This window comes from Ornithorhynchus anatinus, chromosome 1, assembly GCF_004115215.2.
Source record: "Ornithorhynchus anatinus isolate Pmale09 chromosome 1, mOrnAna1.pri.v4, whole genome shotgun sequence".
Lineage (NCBI taxonomy): Eukaryota > Metazoa > Chordata > Mammalia > Monotremata > Ornithorhynchidae > Ornithorhynchus > Ornithorhynchus anatinus.
The window spans coordinates 170,290,745-170,309,636 of NC_041728.1; the positions used below are offsets into that span (position 1 = coordinate 170,290,745).

Consider the following 18,892-nt stretch of genomic DNA (forward strand, 5'->3'; position numbering starts at 1 on the left):
GACTCCCAAGCCCGGGATCTTTCCATTGAGCCAATGCATTCATTTTTGTTAAGTGCTTACTATGTGACAAGCACTGTCCTAAGTAATAATAATAATAATGTTGGTATTTGTTAAGCGCTTACTATGTGCCGAGCACCGTTCTAAGCGCTGGGGTAGACACAGGGGAATCAGGATGTCCCACGTGGGGCTCACAGTCTTAATCCCCATTTTACAGATGAGGTAACTGAGGCACCGAGAAGTTAAGTGACTTGCCCATAGTCAGCTGACAAATGGCCGAGCCGGGATTTGAACCCATGACCTCTGACACCAAAGCCCATGCTCTTTCCACTGAGCCACGCTGCTTCTCTATAATAATGTTGGTATTTGTTAAGTGCTTACTATGTGCCGAGCACTGTTCTAAGCGCTGGGGTAGACATAGGGGAATCAGGTTGTCCCACGTGGGGCTCACAGTCTTAATCCCCATTTTACAGATGAGGGAACTGAGGCACCGAGAAGTTAAGTGACTTGCCCACAGTCACACAGCTGACAAGTGGCAGAGCTGGGATTCGAACTCAAGAGCCCTGACTCCAAGTAGATACAAGGTGATCAGATTGTCCCACATGGGGCTCCCAGTCTCCATCCCCATTTTCCAGATGAGGTCACTGAGGACACAGAGAAGTGAAGCGACTGGCCCCAAGTCACACAGCTGACAAGTGGTGGAGCCGGAATTAGAACCCACGACCTCTGACTCCCAAGCTCGGGCTCTTTCCTCTGAAGTTATTCGTTCATTCATTGAAATTGATTGAGCGCTGAAAGGCACTGTACTAAGCGCTTGGGAGAATATGCTCTAAGAACAAATAGACAAATTAATTCCTGCTCACAGTCTAGAAGGGGAGGCGGGCATTCGTTCAGTCGTAGTCATGGAGGGCTTACTGTGTGCAGAGTATTGATATACATTATATATTAATATAAATAGACAAATAGGTTACAGATATATACATATATGCACCGTGGGAGGGAGGATGAATGAAGGAGCAAGTCAGGGCGGCGCAGAAGAGAGTGGGAGAAGAGAGGAGGGCGCAATCAGGGGAGGCTTCCTGGAGGAGACGGGCCTTCTTCCGTAAGGTTTTGAAGTGGGGGAGAGCAATCATATCTGATAATAATGCCCGCCAATGGGCAGGGATTGTCTCTATCTGTTGCCGAATTGTACATTCCAAGCGCTTAGTACAGTGCTCTGCACATAGTAAGTGCTCAATAAATACTATAGAATGAGTGAATAACGGTATTTGATAGGAGGAAGGATGGAGAGCCGGGCCAGAGGCAGGACGGGGGCCAGGGGTCGGGGGCCAGAGGGGGAGATGGAGGCCCAGTGAGGAGGTGAGCGGCACCAGAGGAGCAAAGTGTGCACTCGGAGATGGAGAAAGGGAGAAAGGAGGTGAAGTAGGAGGAGGCAAGGGGATGGAGAGATTTGAAGCCAAGAGTGAGGAGTTTTTGCTTCATGCGACGGTGGATGGGCCACACTGGAGGGTTCTGAGGAGAGGAAAGACATGGACTGAACGTTTTTGAAGGAAAAACGTGTGTTTTGTGAGAGGGTCGGGGGGCTGGGAAGAATCATTTCATCCTGTAGAAACACTGAGGCCTGATGGTTAGAGCACGGGCCTGGGGGCCAGAAGAACCTGGCTTCTAGTTCTGGCTCCGCCACTTGTCTGCCGTGTGACCTTGGGCAACTCACACTTCTCTGCCTCAGGTACCTCATCTATAAATTGGGGATTAATAATGATGTTGGTATTTGTTAAGCGCTTACTACATGCCGAGCACTGTTCTGAGCGCTGGGGGAGATCCAGGGTCATCAGTGTGTCCCACATGAGGCTCACAGTCTTCATCCCCATTTGACAGATGAGGGAACTGAGGAACAGAGAAGTGAAGTGACTTGCCCACAGTCACACAGCTGACGAGTGGCGGAGCTGTGATTCGAACCCGTGACCTCTGACTCCCAAGCCCGGGACCTTTCCACTGAGCCACGCTGCTTCTGAGCCACACGCCTGACAGGGACCGTGTCCAACCTAACAACCTCGTATCTACTGTGGGAAAGGATGCAATGAAACGGCCATATCTGAGCCGAGGCACTGCCACTTGTAGTAAAAGGTAAAATGTCCTCTGTAAAATGGGGATTAAAACTGTGAGCCCCATGTGGGACAATCTGATAATAATAATGTTAGGATTTGTGAAGCGCTTACTATGCGCAGAGCACTGTTCTAAGCGCTGAGGTAGACACAAGGGAAACAGGTTGTCCCACATGGGGCTCACAGTCTTAATCCCCATTTTACAGATGAGGGAACTGAGGCACAGAGCAGTGAAGTGACTTGCCCACAGTCGCACAGCTGGCAAGTGGCAGATCGGGGATTTGAACCCGTGACCTCTGACTCCAAAGCCCGTGCTCTTTCCACTGAGCCACGCTGCTTCTCATCTGATCCCACTGTATCTCCCTCAGCGCTTAGAGCAGTGCTCGGCACATAGTAAGCGCTTAACAAATACTAACATTCGGCGGCAACCTGTAGCCCTTAGCTGAAGGAGCACCATTTTGAGGCACACGGAAGAGAACTTTTAAAATGCTAAGAGGAAAAGATGAAGAGTTTCCCTCCAGTTGAAAGCATCAAGAGAACTTTTAAAATGTTGATGCAAAAAGTTGAAAAGGTTCCTGTCCAGTTTAGGGAATCCTTTGTAGTGGCTGAATTTGACTGCCGACCATTGAGAGTTGTGTCAAGAAGCCCTGGTGCCCAAGATAACCCTCTCTGAGAATCAAGATGGTTTTGTCAGTGATTGAAATGTGCATATAGGGGAGGGGGAGGGAGGAAGGGGGTTATTGCTTGGGTATAAATGTAACCTAAAAATTATCTTGGGAGGGGTCTTAGAGAAGCAGCGTGGCTCAGTGGGCTTGGGAGTCAGAGGTCACGGGTTCAAATCCCGGCTCCGCCGCTTGTCAGCCGTGTGACCGTGGACAAGTCACTTCACTTCTCAGTGCCTCAGTTCCCTCATCTGTAAAATGAGGATTAAAACTGTGAGCCCCACGTGGGACAACCTGATCACCCTGTGTCTCCCCCAGCCCTTAGAACAGTGCTCGGCACATAGTAAGCGCTTAACAAATACCAACATTATTATTATTATTAACTCGAATGGCCTCCCGACGTGTGGTGGTTGAGCATTCTGCACAATAAAATTTGGAGACGGTCTGGATGCGTCTCAGTGACCATGCGCAGCAACCAGCAGGCGTCGTTTTACGTGCGATACTACACAGTGCTTAGAACAGTGCCTGGTACATAGTAAATGCTTAACAAACCCCATAAATAGAAAAAGAATTCCACTTCTCACTTGGCCACTTCTGCCTTTTTCCGACAACTGCCTTCCAAACATGCTCGTGTTCGTGTCTCCCCTACCCTGAAAAAAACCCCTCCCTTGACCCCCATGGCTCCTGCCAGTTATCACCCTATCGGCATGGCTCAGTGGAAAGAGCCCGGGCTTGGGAGTCCGAGGTCATGGGTTCGAATCCCCGCTCCGCCGCTTGCCAGCTGTGTGACGTTGGGCAAGTCACTTCACTTCTCTGGGCCTCAGTGACCTCATCTGTAAAATGGGGATGAAGACTGTGAGCCCCACGGGGGACACACCTGATCACCTTGTATCCCCCCAGCGCTTAGAACAGTGCTTTGCACATAGCAAGCGCTTAACAAATACCACCATTATTATTATCTCCCTCCTTCCACTCCTCTCCAAACTCAATTCTCTCGGTGACTCCCTCTCAATCTGGCTTCCGCCCCTTTGTCTCTCCAGTTCAAAGTTCAGCAATGGTCTCCTTCTCACCAAATCCAACGGCCTCTACTCCATCCTAATCCCCTCGACCTCTCGGCTGGCTTCGACACTGCCCACCACGCTCTTCTCCTCCTCCGCGGGCTCCCCCTCTGCCTTCCACCCCCTAACTGTGGTTCAGCTCTGCGCCCCTTCTAGTCTCCATCCATGAGAACCAGAGGGGACAGTATCGGTGAAACCAAGGTCAGATCATTCAATCGTATTTATTGAGCGCCTACTGTGGGCAGAGCACTGTACTAAGCGCTTGGAAAGTACAGTTGGGCAACAGATAGAGACACTCCCTACCCAACAACGGGCTCACGGTCTAGAAGTGTTTCCAGGAGGAGGGGGTGGCCCACAGTGTTGACGCGTACCACAGTGGTTATTATAATAACTACAACCATAACAGTCATTCGTTCAATCGTATTTATTGAGCGCTTACCCTGTGCAGAGCGCTGTACTAGGCGCTTGGAAAGTACAACTGGGCAACAGATAGAGACAACCCTGCCCAGTGACGGGCTCACGGTCTAAATATAGCACTTAACTATAACTTGATTAGACTGACAACCTGATGACCTTGTATTACCCCCAGCATTTGGGGCTCTCAGTCTTCATCTCCATTTTCCAGATGAGGGAACTGAGGCCTGGAGAATGATGATGATTATGATATTTGTTAAGTGCTTACTATGTGCTGAGCCCTATTCTAAGTGCTGGGGTAAATACAGGGTCATCAGATTGTCCCACATGGGACTCGCATTTTTTAATTCCCATTTGGGGAAGCAGCGTGGCTCAGTGGAAAGAGCACGGGCTTGGGAGTCAGAGGTCATGGGTTCGAATCCCAGCTCTGCCACTTTTTAGCTGTGTGACTGTGGGCAAGTCGCTTTCCTTCTCTGGGCCTCAGTTCCCTCATCTGTAAAATGGGGATTAAGGCTGTGAGCCTCACGTGGGACAACCTGATGACCCTGTATCTTCCCCAGTGCTTAGAACAGTGCTCTGCACAGAGTAAGCGCTTAGCAAATACCAACATTATTATTATTACTTTACAGGTGAGGTCACTGGGGCCCAGAGAAGTGAAGTGGCTGGCCCAAGGTCACCCAGCTGACAAGTGGTGGAGGGGGGATTAGAACTGATGACCTCTGACTCCCAAGCCTGGGCTTTTTCCACTGAGTGCTTCACCCGAGAAGGAGGAGGAGGAGGAGGGGAAGGAAGAGGAGGAGGAGAAAGAAGAGGAGGAGGAGGAAGAGGAAAAGGAGGAGGAGGGGGAGGAAGAGCAGGAGGAGGGAAAAGAGGAGGAGAAGGAAGAGGAGGAAGAGGAGGAGGAAAGGAGGAGGAGGAGGAGGAAAAGGAGGAGGAGGAGGGAGAGGAAGAGGTGGAGGAAAAGGAGGAGGAGGAGGGAGAGGAAGAGGAGGAGGAGGAAGGAAAGGAGGAGGAAGAGGAGGAAGGAAAGGAGGAGGAAGAGGAGGGAAAGGAGGAGAGGAGAAGGAGGAGGAAAAGGAAAAGGAGGAGGAGGGAGAGGAGGAGGAGGGAGAGGAAGAGGAGGAGGAGGAAAAGGAGGGAAAGGAGAAGCAGGAGAAGGAGGAGGAAAAGGAGGAGGGAAAGGAGAAGCAGGAGAAGGAGGAGGAAGAGGGAGAGGAAGAGGAGGAGGAGGAAGGAAAGGAGGAGGAGGAGGATTAAGCGGAAGGGCCCGTGCAGTCCGGTCCTGTCCGTCCGTCCGGCAGGGGGCGCAGAGGCAGGGTCGTGTCCGTCCTCTCTCTCTTCCCTCCCCCCCTCCCTCCTCCCCCCCTCCCTCCTCCCCCCCTCCCCCTCCGGGCCGGCGGCCAGGGGCGGAGGCGGAAGTGACGTGAGTTCCGGGCGGGCACTTCCGGCGCGGGCGGTGTGCGGGGCGCTCATGGCGGCCATGGCGGCGGCCCGGGCGGACACGAGGGCGGCGGGCGGCGGCGGGGCGGCGGTGGCGGCGGGCGCCAAGCAGCTGTTGGCGCTCGACCCCCAGCTGCAGAGCCAATTCCAGCGGCGCGTGGCCCGGAGGACCCGGAAGCACCAACAGGTCAGGACCCCACGCCGCGCGCAGGGACCCCGGAGACCCCTCAGGGAGAAGAAGAAGAAGAAGAGGCAGCGTAACGGGAGCGAGCGCTTACTCTGTGCCGACCGCTGTTCCGAGCGCCGCGGGAGATGCAGGGTCGTCAGGTCGTCCCCCGGGGGGCTCCCCGTCTTCAGCCCCATTTTCCAGATGAGCGCACTGAGGCCCAGAGAAGCAAAGCGACCTGCCCACAGTCACCCAGCTGCCGAGTGGCCGACCGGGATTCGAACCCACGACCTCGGACTCCCCAGCCCGGGCCTCTTGGCCCAGAGCCCCGCCGCATCCCAGGTGGCCCCCCGTGGGGCTCACGGACTGAGTCCCCATTTTACAGACGAGGGAACTGAGGCTCAGAGGAGGGGAAGTGACTTGCCCGAGGTCACACGGCAGACACGTGGCAGAGGGGGGATTCGAACCCACGACCTCGGACTCCCCAGCCCGGCCTCTTTCCCCTGAGCCGCGCTGCTTCTCTAGGCTGAAGACGGGGCCGCTTCCAACCCCGCCCCAGCGCTTAGCACAGCGCCTGGCACGCAGGCCTTCACACAGGTCGCCTAATTGGAACCATGATGATGATGCTAATGTTGGCATTTAAGCGCTTACTATATGCCAAGCACTGTTCTAAGCGCTGGGGAGGCTACACGGGGATCAGGTTGCCCCCCGTGGGGCTCCCAGTCTTCAGCCCCATTTTCCAGATGAGGTCACTGAGGCCCAGGAAAGGGAAGTGACTTGCCCACGGTCACCCAGCAGACAGGCAGCAGGGCGGGGATTCGAACCCCGGATCAAGCAAGAGAAGCGGCGCGGCTCAGTGGAAAGAGGCCGGGCTTGGGAGTCGGAGGTCGTGGGTTCGAATCCCCGCTCCGCCACTTGTCTGCTGGGGGACGTGGGGGCCCGAGTCACTTCATTTCTCTGTGCCTCGGTTACCTCAGCTGTGAAATGGGGCTGAAGACTGGGAGCCCCACATGGGACAACCTGATCACCTTGGATCTCCCCCAGGGCTTAGAACGGTGCTTGGCACAGAATAAACACTTAAATACCATCATCATCATTATTATTATTATTATTAATCCCACCTCCCCCAGCGCTTAGAACGGTGCTTGGCACAGAGTAAGCACTTAAATACCATCATCATTATTATTATTAATCCCACCTCCTCCACTTGACAGCTGTTTGACTTTGGGCACGTGATTTCACTTTTCTGTGCCTCAGTGACCTCATCTGTAAAATGGGGGTTAAGACTGTGAGCCCCACGTGCAACAACCTGATCATCTTGTATCCACCCCAGTGCTTAAAACGGTGCTTGGCACATAGGAAGCACTTAACAAATACCGTTGTTATTGTTAATTATTATTCTCACTATTACCTGAATAACCATTTCGACTGTGAGCTCGTTGGTGGGCAGGGATTGTCTCTATGTGTTGGCCGAATTCAGCATTCCAAGCGCGTAGTCCGGTGCTCTGCACACAGTGAGTGCTCGATAAATACCGTGGAATGAATGAATAAATAACCCTTTTCCTTCTTTCTCCCTCCGACTCCTTTGGAAGCTGACCCCTGGCGTGATTTACCTGGGCCACATTCCCCGCGAGCTTTCGGAGTCGCAGCTCAGGAAATACTTCACGCAGTTCGGGACGGTTACCAACCTTAAGCTATCCAGAAGTAAAAAGGTAAGGGCTTTCTCGTGGGAGTCGACGGCTAGCGAGCGGAAACGAGTGGAAGACAGGCCGCCGGAACCGGTCGATTCGTTGTAGCAAGGGAGCCGCCGCACGTGGAGCGCCCTCCTGATGGGAAGCCCACGGGAGGGACCCGTAGGGAGTCGGCCCTCATTTCTCTTCCACCTCCCTACCCCGCTTCAGAACGGCCCGGTATTGTTGAGATCGTCCACGGAGACGCTTACTGGAATTTTGGAACCGCAACTCTGTCCCTTTCATTGTAACGTCACGGGGATTTGGGCAGTGCACAGAGATACGTAGCTGTAGGCTTACACGTGGAGCCACGAAATTGCCTCTTAAGTTAGACATTAACTGTCAAGGGTTTGTTGTTTTCGAGTAAAGGGGCTCGTTTATTTATCTTTTTAATAGGCTTCAGGCCAAAGCGGTGGTGTTTATGGAGCGCGCGCTCTGTGCCAAACACTGTACTTAGTCTGTTACCAACCAATGTAAGACCCATTCTGAGGCCAGTTGGGAGAGATTCCTCTTGACTACAAAAGAGCTCCCGGAAAAGTTAGGAAATTCTTAGGAGAGCTTCGCATTCCTGCTCTGGGCCCGTCTGGAATCGTATTAAAACAGAGCATAGTCTGGATGAGCCAAGGAAGCGAGACAAGGAATATCTTGCAGAATACCCCTTCCTCTTCTCTTGTGGGATGTGGTCCAGAACATTTTGAAAAATGAACTTTTGGACCTATCCCCAAACCCCGGGACTTTAGCTTGGAATCCGAAAACAGGGTCTGGGTAGCCTTGGGGTCCCGGGGCGCAAGTGAGGTGAGGCCGCCTTTCTCCAGTTCATCCGTCGGAGCTGCAGGGGACTGAGCGGTTGGCTAGAAACCTCGGTTCTACATTCAATTCTTCATAAAGTGAAGAATGAACATCGTCCTCCATGGTGCTTGTGGAGTGCTTACTCTGTGCAGAGCACCGTACTAAGCTCTCGGGCGAGTAGGGGATCCATCGATCATTCGTTCATATTTATTGAGCGCTTACTGCATGCAGAGTACTGGGCTAAGCGCTTGGGAGAGGACCGTAGAACAGTAAACGGGCACATTGCCTCCCCGCAACGAGCTTTCACTTTAGAGCGGGGGAGACAGACATTGATGGAAAGAGATATTGGTTTTGAAAACTGTGATATTCAATGGTATTTAGTATTTACTGAGCGCTTACTATGTGCAGAGCACTGTACTAAGCTCTTGGAACGTACAAATCGGTAACAGATAGAGACAGTCCCTGCCCTTTGACGGGCTTACGGTCTAACTGGGGGAGACGGACAGACAAGAACAATAGCAATAAAACTACTTCTGCGTCTGTCTGCCTCACTAGAGCGCTGAGGATGGATGCGCTAATTGGGATGACAGTCTTCAGAGGAAGAGAGGCAGAATAATCTGATGATGAGGTACAAGGAAGTTTTTACACATCAAAAGTCCAGAAAATGATCCGAGTGATTGAGGGAGAGGCTCACTGATCTGTGCGCTTCTTTGCCTCCTCATTTTGCTTCTGCGTCTCTCCAGAATAGCATTCACCAGTCACTTTGCCCATCCTCCCTCTCCTAGGCTTTCTCTTCTTTTTCAGAAAAATCAGTGACTTGGGAATACGGGAAAAAATTAAGTCTGGTAGTGTTCAGGTCCAGGAATTCCCGATTTTGAGGGTGGTACTATCAGACCGGGTGTCAGAGGGGCTGACTTTTTATTTCTGAAGTTTTGTACCTCTCCTTCCGGGGAAGATGAATGAATTATAATTAAAATGAATTGCCACATTTTAACCGCGTGCTACAAGTGTCCAAAAGCCAGCCGGAAATAACCCCAGAACAGCGGTAACCGAATGGATAACGGACGTGGCTGGGGTTGGAAGTCAGACGGGGCCCGCCCAGGCATCTGACCTTGCCCATTCCGCACCTCTTTGTGCCTAAGTCCGCTCACATCCCAAATCTCCAGCGATTCCGTGGCGGGGCCCGGGCCCCTCCCCGCCCGCTTCCTTGGTGGGAATGCTGGCGTGGGAAGGGCCGGGGTTGGCGGTGCCCGGCCTTCGGGGCACGGAGGTGGGATTGGGGGAATGGGGGGAACGTTGCACGGTGGAGGAGGGGCCCTGTCCCAGGATTTGGGGGTCTCTTCCCAGGCCTCCGGTCGGTGGGGCTGAGGGGCGACCACCCTCCCCACCGCCCCCTTTGCCCAGTCCTCGGACCCCCACGTGCGTTGGACGACCCGTCCCTCGGGCAGCGTCCCCGCCCTTTGGAGAGGAGCCGGAGGGCTCGTCTTCGACCCTTCCCCCGGAGCCGTCCTACGTCCCCGCAGTTGGGTTGGTGAGCGAGGGCAGAGCCCCTCCACTGGACTCGGTCTTTTGGCCCCTGGCTTGTCGAGTGGGCGTCGGGGCTCGAGTGGCAGGCTCGGAGGCGCCCGTGTGTCTGTGGGAGGAGGGGGAAGGCGGAGGGCTCAGCGTACCTTCTGACGTGATCTTAGGACACTCCCCTGCTGCCGGGGAGGAGGGTCAGTGACCCTTCCCCCTTGGGGGTGGCGCCTCAGACCTCTATCCTGTTTCCACTGGACCGAAAGCTCCCTGAGGGCAGGGATGTCCTCTCCCAACCCTCTACTGTCTTCTCCCAATCGCTCACTCCCAGCCTCCGCGCCCGCTATGCGCTCCATAAATGCCGTTGATCGACGACCTCTGGGGCAGAGGTGCTTTAACCTGATGATTTTGTGCCACTCGGGCTTAACTTTTGGAAAGTTGGGCTTTTGTGTACGGTAACTTTCGTGATCTTGACTCACCCCGTCCTAGAGTTTGCCGTGAGGTTGTCTGACCGTTTTCTTTCTCGGAATGGGGATTTCTGTTGCAGACGGGAAATAGCAAGGGCTACGCATTCATGGAATTTGAATCAGAGGACGTCGCCCAGATAGTGGCCGAAACAATGAACAACTATCTCTTTTGCGAAAGACTCTTGAAGTGTAAGTACCCCCGATATCTTTTTTCGCTTAGCTCCCGTCGGGTCTTTAAATGGCGTTCTGTCCGGGAGCCCGTTCCCGTTTGTGATAACCTTGACCTCGCTCTGGGTCCTCCGTGGTTGGGATTTTCGTTTCTCGGTTTTCCTATCATCGGCTCTTGCGGCCTTCGAACGCGACGCGGTGGTAAATGATGATCTGACGGGTCCGTCTCGGCACCGACGCGGACGTTAGGAACTCAAGATGCCTCCGGTTTAATTGAGAACTCCCTTCTCTATTACCCAGGCCACGTGGTGCCCCGAGGAAAAATCCACAAGGAGCTTTTTAAAGGTTCCAACAGGCCGTTTGCAAAGCCTTCGTATCCGGAGGTGGCACGGTATAATAAGAAACGGACGGACAAGCAGAAGTTGAAAATGAAGATGCGGTTAGAGAGCAAGGAAAAAAAGCTACGGAAGAGGCTCGCGGAAAAAGGGATCGACTACGATTTTCCTGGCCTGGTAAGTAAGGAGATATCTTTATACGGACTCAGTAGTTCCTCTTCCAAGGTGGGATTCGTCAACCGTCGCTCAGTTCAGTGCCGGGCCCTTAATAGGCGCTTAGCAGAAACCAGAGCTCTGGGAAACGCTCTGCCTTTCAGCAAGTTGGGTTCTAAAGCCCGGTGGAGTTAAGTTCCCAAGGGGATGGGGTTTATAGTGCCATTCCGTGTTTTATGGCTCCTCCTGGGCCGTTCATCCGGAAAGCGCTTCCTCACGTTCGCTGAAACGTGAGCTCTCGCTGACTGTAGAGGACTGACTAGACCAGGCGGTGATCCGCACAGAGTAAGCACCCAGTAGATACGATCGATCGATTTAAGAGGCCCTGGGCCGTTTTCTCTGACCGTTTTGGGTTCTGCCCGACTCAGGTTTAAGGCCGGTGGGGCTCACTCCCAGGACCGGGAACTCAGACTAAGTTAGAAACCGTGCGACCTAGCGGATAGGGTATGGGCCCGGGAGGATCTGAGTTCTAATCCCGGCTCTGCCACTTTTCTTCGGTGCGACCGTGTCACGTCACTTCTCTGTGCCCCGGTTACCTCGTCTGTAAAATGGGGATTAAGGGTGGGAGCCCCACGGGGAGCCCGGATTGTGTCCATCGTAATTATCTTGTATCTGCCCCAGCGCTTAGAACCGTGCCGGGCACCTAGTAAGCGCTCAACAGATATTTAAAAAACAAAAAAATGGCTAGATTTGGCCTCGTGCACAGGTTCCATGCTCAGAATCCCAGCTCCTCCCTTTGGACCCACTTGAGTCCCTTGGAATTTGTCGGGGGTGGTTAGTACGGCCCTCGGTACAGAGCGAGCGCTTAACAAATAGCACAGTTGTTGGACTCTCCTGGCCTGAGGTGAGACCACAATTAGCGACAGCAAAAGTTAATCCCACAACTCGGATTTTCCTCGGGCTCGGGTCGGGACCGGCTGGCTGGGAGGGAGGCCCGGCCCAGACCGGTCCGTCCGGGAACGAGAGATCCACCGCCGCCAAGGGGTTAATCGTAATTAGTAGTAGGAGTAATAGTGTTTATTAAGTGCCCACAGTGTGTCAAACACTCTACGAAGTGCTTGGAAAGAGTAGACAGCTGGGAAGTAGACGTGGACCCTGGCCCTTGAGGGGCTCACGATCTATGAAGTAATCATTACGGTGTTTTTTAAGTACCCGCTATGTGTCAAGCTCTGTTCTAAACGCTGGGGTCGAGAGAAGCGAATCAGGTCAGACCCGGTCCCCGTCTCAACACGGTCTAAGTAAGTGGGAGGGAGGACGGGTAGAGAATCCCCATTTTACAGGTAAGGAAACTGAGGCCCAGAAAAGTCGGGTGATTTGCAGAGGAGCAGCATGGCTCAGTGGAAAGAACCCGGGCTTGGGAGTCAGAGGTCGTGAGTTCTAATCCCGGCTCTGCCACTTGTCTGCTGTGTGACCTTGGGCCAGTCACTTCACTTCCCTGGGCCTCAGCGACCTCATCTGGAAAAGGGGGATGAAGACCGTGAGCCCCACGTGGGCCAACCCGATCACCTTGTATGTACCCCAGCGCTTCGAACGGTGCTCGGCACATAGTAAGCGCTTCACAGATACCTACTGACGCTTAACCCTTTGAAAATGCGTTTTCAGGTTTCAAAGAAGAAAGTGAAAGTTTCGAGAGCTGACCCTGTCACCGTGGACAGCCAGGTAAAAGCGGGTCTGGCGCCTGCCTGCGGATCAAGAGTCGGGAGGAGAAAACTTGAATCTGGGGCCATTCGGGAGTTGTGGGGATCTGAAAGCCTGCTGGGTGTAGCCTCGAGCTGCGCGGAGGAGGGGCAGCGGGCAAGGACGGGCTTGGGGGCGAAACGTCCAGTGGGGACGCAGCGGAGCCGCGCTGCTCGGCCTCTCTCTTCAGGGTTAGGCGTGAACGCGTCAGGAAGAGAAGCGGTGCGTCGTTCTGCATTTATGGGGACGTCTCGGGGAGCAGGAGGGTCAGGGAGGAGAATGGGAGTGGCTCGCCCGGGTTCTGCCTTGGGAGACGGAGGACCTGGATTCTAATCTCGGCTCCGCCGCCCGTCCGCTCTGTGACCATGGGGAAGTCACTTCTCGGTGCCTCGGTTACCTCGTCTGTAAAATGGGGATTAAGACTGAGCCCTACGTGGGGCAACCTCGTCACCTGGTTTCCTCCCCAACGCTCGGAACAGGGCTTCGCACGAAGTAAGCGCTTAACAAATACCGTCATTATTGTAAGTTCAGCCTTTTCCTGTAGTCCGTTTGCGTGGCAAGCATCCGAGTCACTTGGTAGCGTCTGAAGACCGGCGAGGGTTTTCAGGTTCAGCTCAAGCCAGAGGGGCAACCTGATGGTGTGTTTTGGGGCTTTTTGTGTGTTTTGTTTTAATGATATTTGTTAAGAGCTTACCATGTTCAAGGCCCTCCACTAAGCACCGGGGCAGATACAAGTTAATCGGGTCGGACGCAGTCCGTTTCCCACATGAGGCTCTCAGTCTTTACTCCTCCTTTTACAGAGGAGGGAACTAAGGCCCGGAGAAGTCAAACGACTTGCCCACGGTCACACGGCAGACAAGAGGCAGAGTCGGGATTCGAAACCAGGTCCTTTCTGCCTCCCAGGCCCGGGCTCTTTGCACTAGACCACGCCGCTCCAGTTCTTTGGGGGAAAGGAGCGGGACGGGTGTTCCGAAACGTCCGAGGCCGGCACGGATGCGTCCGATAGCCGGACGGCATCTTTGCAGGGGAGATTAAGGGGGAGTTTTCATGGGAGACGAATTGGGCGAGCGACTGAAAATCAGCCGTTTTGGGGGGGTGGGTTTGAGTCGAATCTTCTGGCTGAATGTGGTCTCTGTCCTTCCATTAATTTTTCCCAGGCACCCACACCAGTGTGTACGCCCACATTTCTGGAAAGGCGGAAATCTGTGGCTCTCGAGATGAGCGAAGAGGATAATGAAATAATCCTGAAATTGCCACCCTCAAGTGTGAAGACCGACACCAAAGCTAGGAAGCAGCAAGTCCGCAAAAAAAAGGCAAATAAAAAGTAAATGATCCTCGGGGTGAGATCTCCGTGTCTGATAAGAGTATTTATTCCAAGTTTTACAGGAAGATCCTAATTCAGTTAATCAGTTTGGTGATCCGTAACGCCAACCTACTGTGCCTCAGTCTCGTGTCTCCCTGCGTGGACGTCCCTCCCGGACTCCTCCCCGTCGTCGCGGCTTTCCAGGCATCCTCTCTCCTCCAGGAGCCCGGGCCCTGGGGGTCAGAAGGTCATGGGCTCTAATCCCCACTCTGCCACTTGTCTGCTGAGTGACCTTGGGCGAGTCACCCCACTAATCTGAGCTTCAGTTCCCTCATCTGTACAGTGGGGATTGAGATTGTGAGCCCCACATGGGGGCGGGGTCCGTGTCCAACCCCATTCGCTGGCATCCACCCCAGCGCTTAGTACAGTGCCTGGTACATAGTAAACACTTAAATACCACGATTATTCTTCCTCCCCCCACTTTCTGCCTAGCTTATGCCCTCGGGCCTGTACCCCTTGAAACTCACCCCCCCCCAACAACCCCCCCCCCCCCGGCCTTTATGCGCAACGCCTCATTCTTTGCCACTTTCCCTCTCTGTCCTGCATTTTAACGTCTTGTCTCCCCTACTAGGTCTTAAGCTTCTTGGAGACAGAGATCGTGTCTTCCCAGTTTTCCCAGAATCTCGATACCACCGATGAATCGAGTGGTACGGTGCTCTGCACACAGTAAGCGCCGAATAAATACCATTGATCGACCGGAGAGTAGCAGAATTGATCAGCACTAAGAGTTTAGGGCATTGCTGTCTTGCCTCCCCATTGTCCCAAGAGCAAAACGGTGCTTTCTTGCAGGGTGAGAGCAGCCCGGCCTGATGACCGACCAGCCAGGTACTGGCCGTTCCCTTAGGCCATGGGGAACATTGGCCATTCCCAGATTTCTTGATTTTACGGTGGGGGGATGTTGGGGGTGGGTGGGGGGGGTGTTCAAAAAAAACTCTCTGTGCTAGATATTGGTGAAGACCTATTTTTAGCTCTGTGCCCAATTGAACTATGTTCATAATAAGTAAGCGCTTATAATAAGTGCGCCACACATTGTAAGCAGTTAACGAATACCAACATTATTATAGTAATAATAGTAATGTTATATTACAGTAATAATGTTGGTATTTGTTAAGTGCTTAACTGTCAAGCACTGTTCTCTAAGCACTGGGGTAGATACAGGGTAATCACGTTGTCGCACGTGAGGCTCACAGTCTTCATCCCCTTTATCCAGATGAGGTCACTGAGGCACCGAGAAGTGAAGTGACTTGCCCACAGTCACACAGCCGACAAGGGGCAGAGCTGGGATTCGAACCCATGACCTCTGACTCCCAAGCCCGGGCTCTTTCCACTGAGCCACACTCCTTCTCTAAAGAGGACGCCGCAGTTGCCAAAACCAACTCCCACTTCGTCGGCACCTGAGGACAATTTGGGGCTGTCCACCAGCACAGACAGGCTTGATGGGGGAGGAGGGAGAAACATCCCTGTAGTTGTGTTATTTTAGTAGGAGTCATAGCCTTGTCCCCCATTAAAAAAATGAATTTCTGGTTGTGCTTATGACTTCCCTGATGTAGGCAGATACATAGCTCCCCCTTTTAGACCGTTAGCCCGTCGTTGAGTAGGGATTGTCTCTATCTTTTGCCGAATTGTACCTTCCTAGTGCTTAGTACAGTGCTGTGCACACAGTAAGCGCTCAATAAATGCGATTGAATGAATGAACTGCCAAGCAGTGAGGTAGGTACAAGCTTATCGGGATGGTCACAGTCCATGTGCCTCCACATGGGGCTCGCAGTCTTAATTCCCAAGCACAGACAAGTATCTTGCCTAAGGTCAGACGCTGAATTATACTTTCCAAGCACTTAGCACAGTGCTCTGTGCTCAGTAAGTACGATTGAATGAGTGCTTGTCGAGCATCGTTCTAAGCATGGGGGTAGATTTCAAGTTTAGAGGACAGCGTCTCCATCCCCTAAAGGGCTCCCAGTGACATGCCCAAGGTCTCACAAGGCAGCAGAGTCAGGATTAGAACGCAGATCCTCCGACGTCCGTACCCGTGCCCTTTCCACTAGGTCACACTGCTTTCTTGAGGCTCCTGCCTGGCTGATTCAGTGGCCTGCAGTCATCTGGGGGCCTTGGGTGTGTGCAAACAATACTTTAATGACTATATCTAGAGTTTTAATTATTGCATATGATAAGTGCTTACTATGAGCTAAGCACTCTGCTACACACTGGAATAGATAATCATATTAGACAAGTCCCCCTCCTACATGGAGCTCATAATCTGAAGAGGAGGGAGAATGGGTATTTAATTTCCATTTTACAGGTGATGAAGCAGGCAGAAGTCAAGTGAATTTCGATCAATTGATTAATGGTATTTATTGAGCACGTACATTGCGCAGAACAGTGGACTAAGCGCTTGGGAGAGGACAATCCAACAGAGTTGATAGACACATTCCCTGCCCACAGTGAGATTACGGTCTAGAGGGGTGGCAGGCATTAATTTAAAAGAATTGATAATATATAATTTAAAGATAGGTACGTAAGGGTCGTGCGGATGCGGCGGACTATAATAATGTTGGTACTTGTTAAGCGCTTACTATGTGCAGAGCACTGTTCTAAGCGCTGGGGTATACAGGGTAATCAGGTTGTCCCACATGAGGCTCACAGTCTTCATCCCCATTTTACAGATGAGGGAGCTGAGGCCCAGAGAAGATAAGTGACTTGTCCACAGTCCCACAGCTGCCAAGTGGCAGATCTGGGATTCGAACCCGTGACCTCTGACTCCCAAGCCTGTGCTCTTTCCACTGAGCCACGCTGCTTCTCTAATCAAATACCCAAAACCACACGCAACAAGGAAGGGGGGGAACGGGGATTAGAACCCAGGTCTCTTGGCTCCTAAGCCCGGGCTCTCTCCACTCGGCCACCCTGCTTCTCAACTGTTAGAAAAGGGTTGTAGGCAGGGAGTGTGTGTCTGTTTATTGTCCTCTCCCAAGCGCTTATTACAGTGCTCTGCACACACTAAGCGCTCAATAAATACGCTTGAGTGAACTAGAGGTTGCCAGAACACATTCGGGCTCCTGCGCGCGCGTCTCTTGTTGCATCCTCAGCCCGGCTGCGCGGAACAAGTTGAACCGCACGGGACCGGACCGGGCCCGCTCCACCTCCGTCGATGGAAAACATCCCTGAATTGCTCTGGTAATAATGATGATGATAACGAGGGTACTCGTCAAGCCCCTCCTATGTGCCAAGCACTGTTCTAAGCGCTGGGGTGGATACAAGTTAGGTTGGATTCAGTTGGACGTGAAGACTGGCTCGGGTGGTATCCAACTGCTTCATTCATTCATCCGTTGGTTCAATCGTATTTATGGAGCACTTACTGTGTGCAAAGCACTGTACTAAGCGATCGGGAGATTACAATGTAAGAACAGACGCATTCCTGTCCTCAACGAGCTCACACTCTAGGGGGGAGAGCGACTTTAATATAAATCAATAGATGAATAGGAGATATATACATATACGCGCCGTGGGGTTGGGAAGAAGGATGAACGAAGGAGCAGGTCAGAGAGGCGCAGAAGGGAGTGAGAGAAGAGGGGAGGAGGGCTCAATCAGGGAAGGCTTCTTGGAGGGGATGGGCCTTCCGTAAGGTTTTTAAGTGGGGGGAAAGCAAGGGCATAAGTAAGGCAGAAGAATAATACTTGTGGTATTCGTAAAGCACTTAACCATTCATTCATTCAATCGTATTTATTGAGCACCTACTGTGTGCAGAGCGCTGTACTAAGCACTTGGAGTGGACAATTGGGCAACAGGTAGAGACGATCCCTGCCCAATGACGGGCTCACGGTCTAAACGGGGGAGAACTACGTGCCGGGCACCGTACTAAGCGCCGAGGCGGATACAAGCAAATCGGGTTGGACACAGTCCCTGTCCCGCATGGGGCTCACGGTCTCAATCCCCATTTTACAGAGGAGGGAACTGAGGCCCAGAGAAGCGAAATTCATTCATTCAATAGTATTTATTGAGTGCTTACTATGTGCAGAGCACCGTACTGAGCGCTTGGAACGTACCATTCGGCAGCAGCTAGAGACGTGACTTGCTCAACGTCACACAGTAGACAAGTGGCTGACCTGGGATTAGAACCCATGTCCCTTTGGGCAAGTCACTTCTCGGTGCCTCAGTTACCTCTTCTGAGAAGCAGCGTGGCTCAGTGGAAAGAGCGTGGGCTTGGGAGTCAGAGGTCATGGGTTCTAATCCCGTCTCCACCGCATGTCAATTGTGTGACTGGGCAGGTCACTTCACTTCTCTGGGCCTCAGTTCCCTCATCTGTAAAATGGGGATGAAGACTGTGAGCCCCACGGGGGACAACCTGATTACCTTGTATCCCCCCAGCTCTTAGAAGTGTTCTGCACATAGTAAGTGCTCAATAAATACGTTTGAATGAATGAATGAAGCAATAGAAGGCATTCATTTAATAATCATAATTATTATCCTGGTATTTGTTAAGCACTTACTATGTACCAGGCACCGTACTAGGCACTGGGGTGGATACAAGCAAATCCGGTTGGACAGTCCCCGTTCCATATAGGGCTCACAGTTTTATTCCCCATTTTACAGATGACATCATTGAGACCCATGGAAGTGAAGTGATTTGCCCAAGGTCACCCAGCAGACAAGTGGATTAGAACCCATGACCTTCTGACTCCCGGGTCCCGGTGTCTAGCCACTGCGCCCTGCTGCTTCCATTTACCACCAGTACTGGACATTTCGTGGTCCGTAGCGGCTTTGGTGGGGCCGTTCCTCGGAAGGGGGAATGATGATAGTAC

The 18,892-nt window shown here is 52.7% G+C and overlaps 1 protein-coding gene across 1 annotated transcript; it reads left to right on the plus strand.

Moving 5' to 3' along the window:
• The first annotated feature begins 5,675 nt into the window (after positions 1-5,675).
• NIFK (nucleolar protein interacting with the FHA domain of MKI67) lies at positions 5,676-14,082 on the plus strand. The gene is made up of 6 exons (XM_029069665.2): positions 5,676-5,863; positions 7,435-7,554; positions 10,424-10,532; positions 10,812-11,023; positions 12,662-12,718; positions 13,894-14,082. The coding sequence occupies exons 1-6, from the start codon at positions 5,708-5,710 to the stop codon at positions 14,062-14,064; spliced, it is 825 nt and encodes a 274-aa protein (XP_028925498.1). The 5' UTR covers positions 5,676-5,707; the 3' UTR covers positions 14,065-14,082.
• Positions 14,083-18,892: the final 4,810 nt, after the last annotated feature.

Bases quoted from the DNA above. Each gene is read 5' to 3' on its own strand.
- NIFK (XM_029069665.2), top strand. From the start codon at position 5,708: ATGGCGGCCATGGCGGCGGCCCGGGCGGACACGAGGGCGGCGGGCGGC. The intron at 5,864-7,434 runs GTCAGGACCCCA...CTCCTTTGGAAG, and splicing joins GGACCCGGAAGCACCAACAG to CTGACCCCTGGCGTGATTTA. The intron at 12,719-13,893 runs GTAAAAGCGGGT...AATTTTTCCCAG, and splicing joins CTGTCACCGTGGACAGCCAG to GCACCCACACCAGTGTGTAC.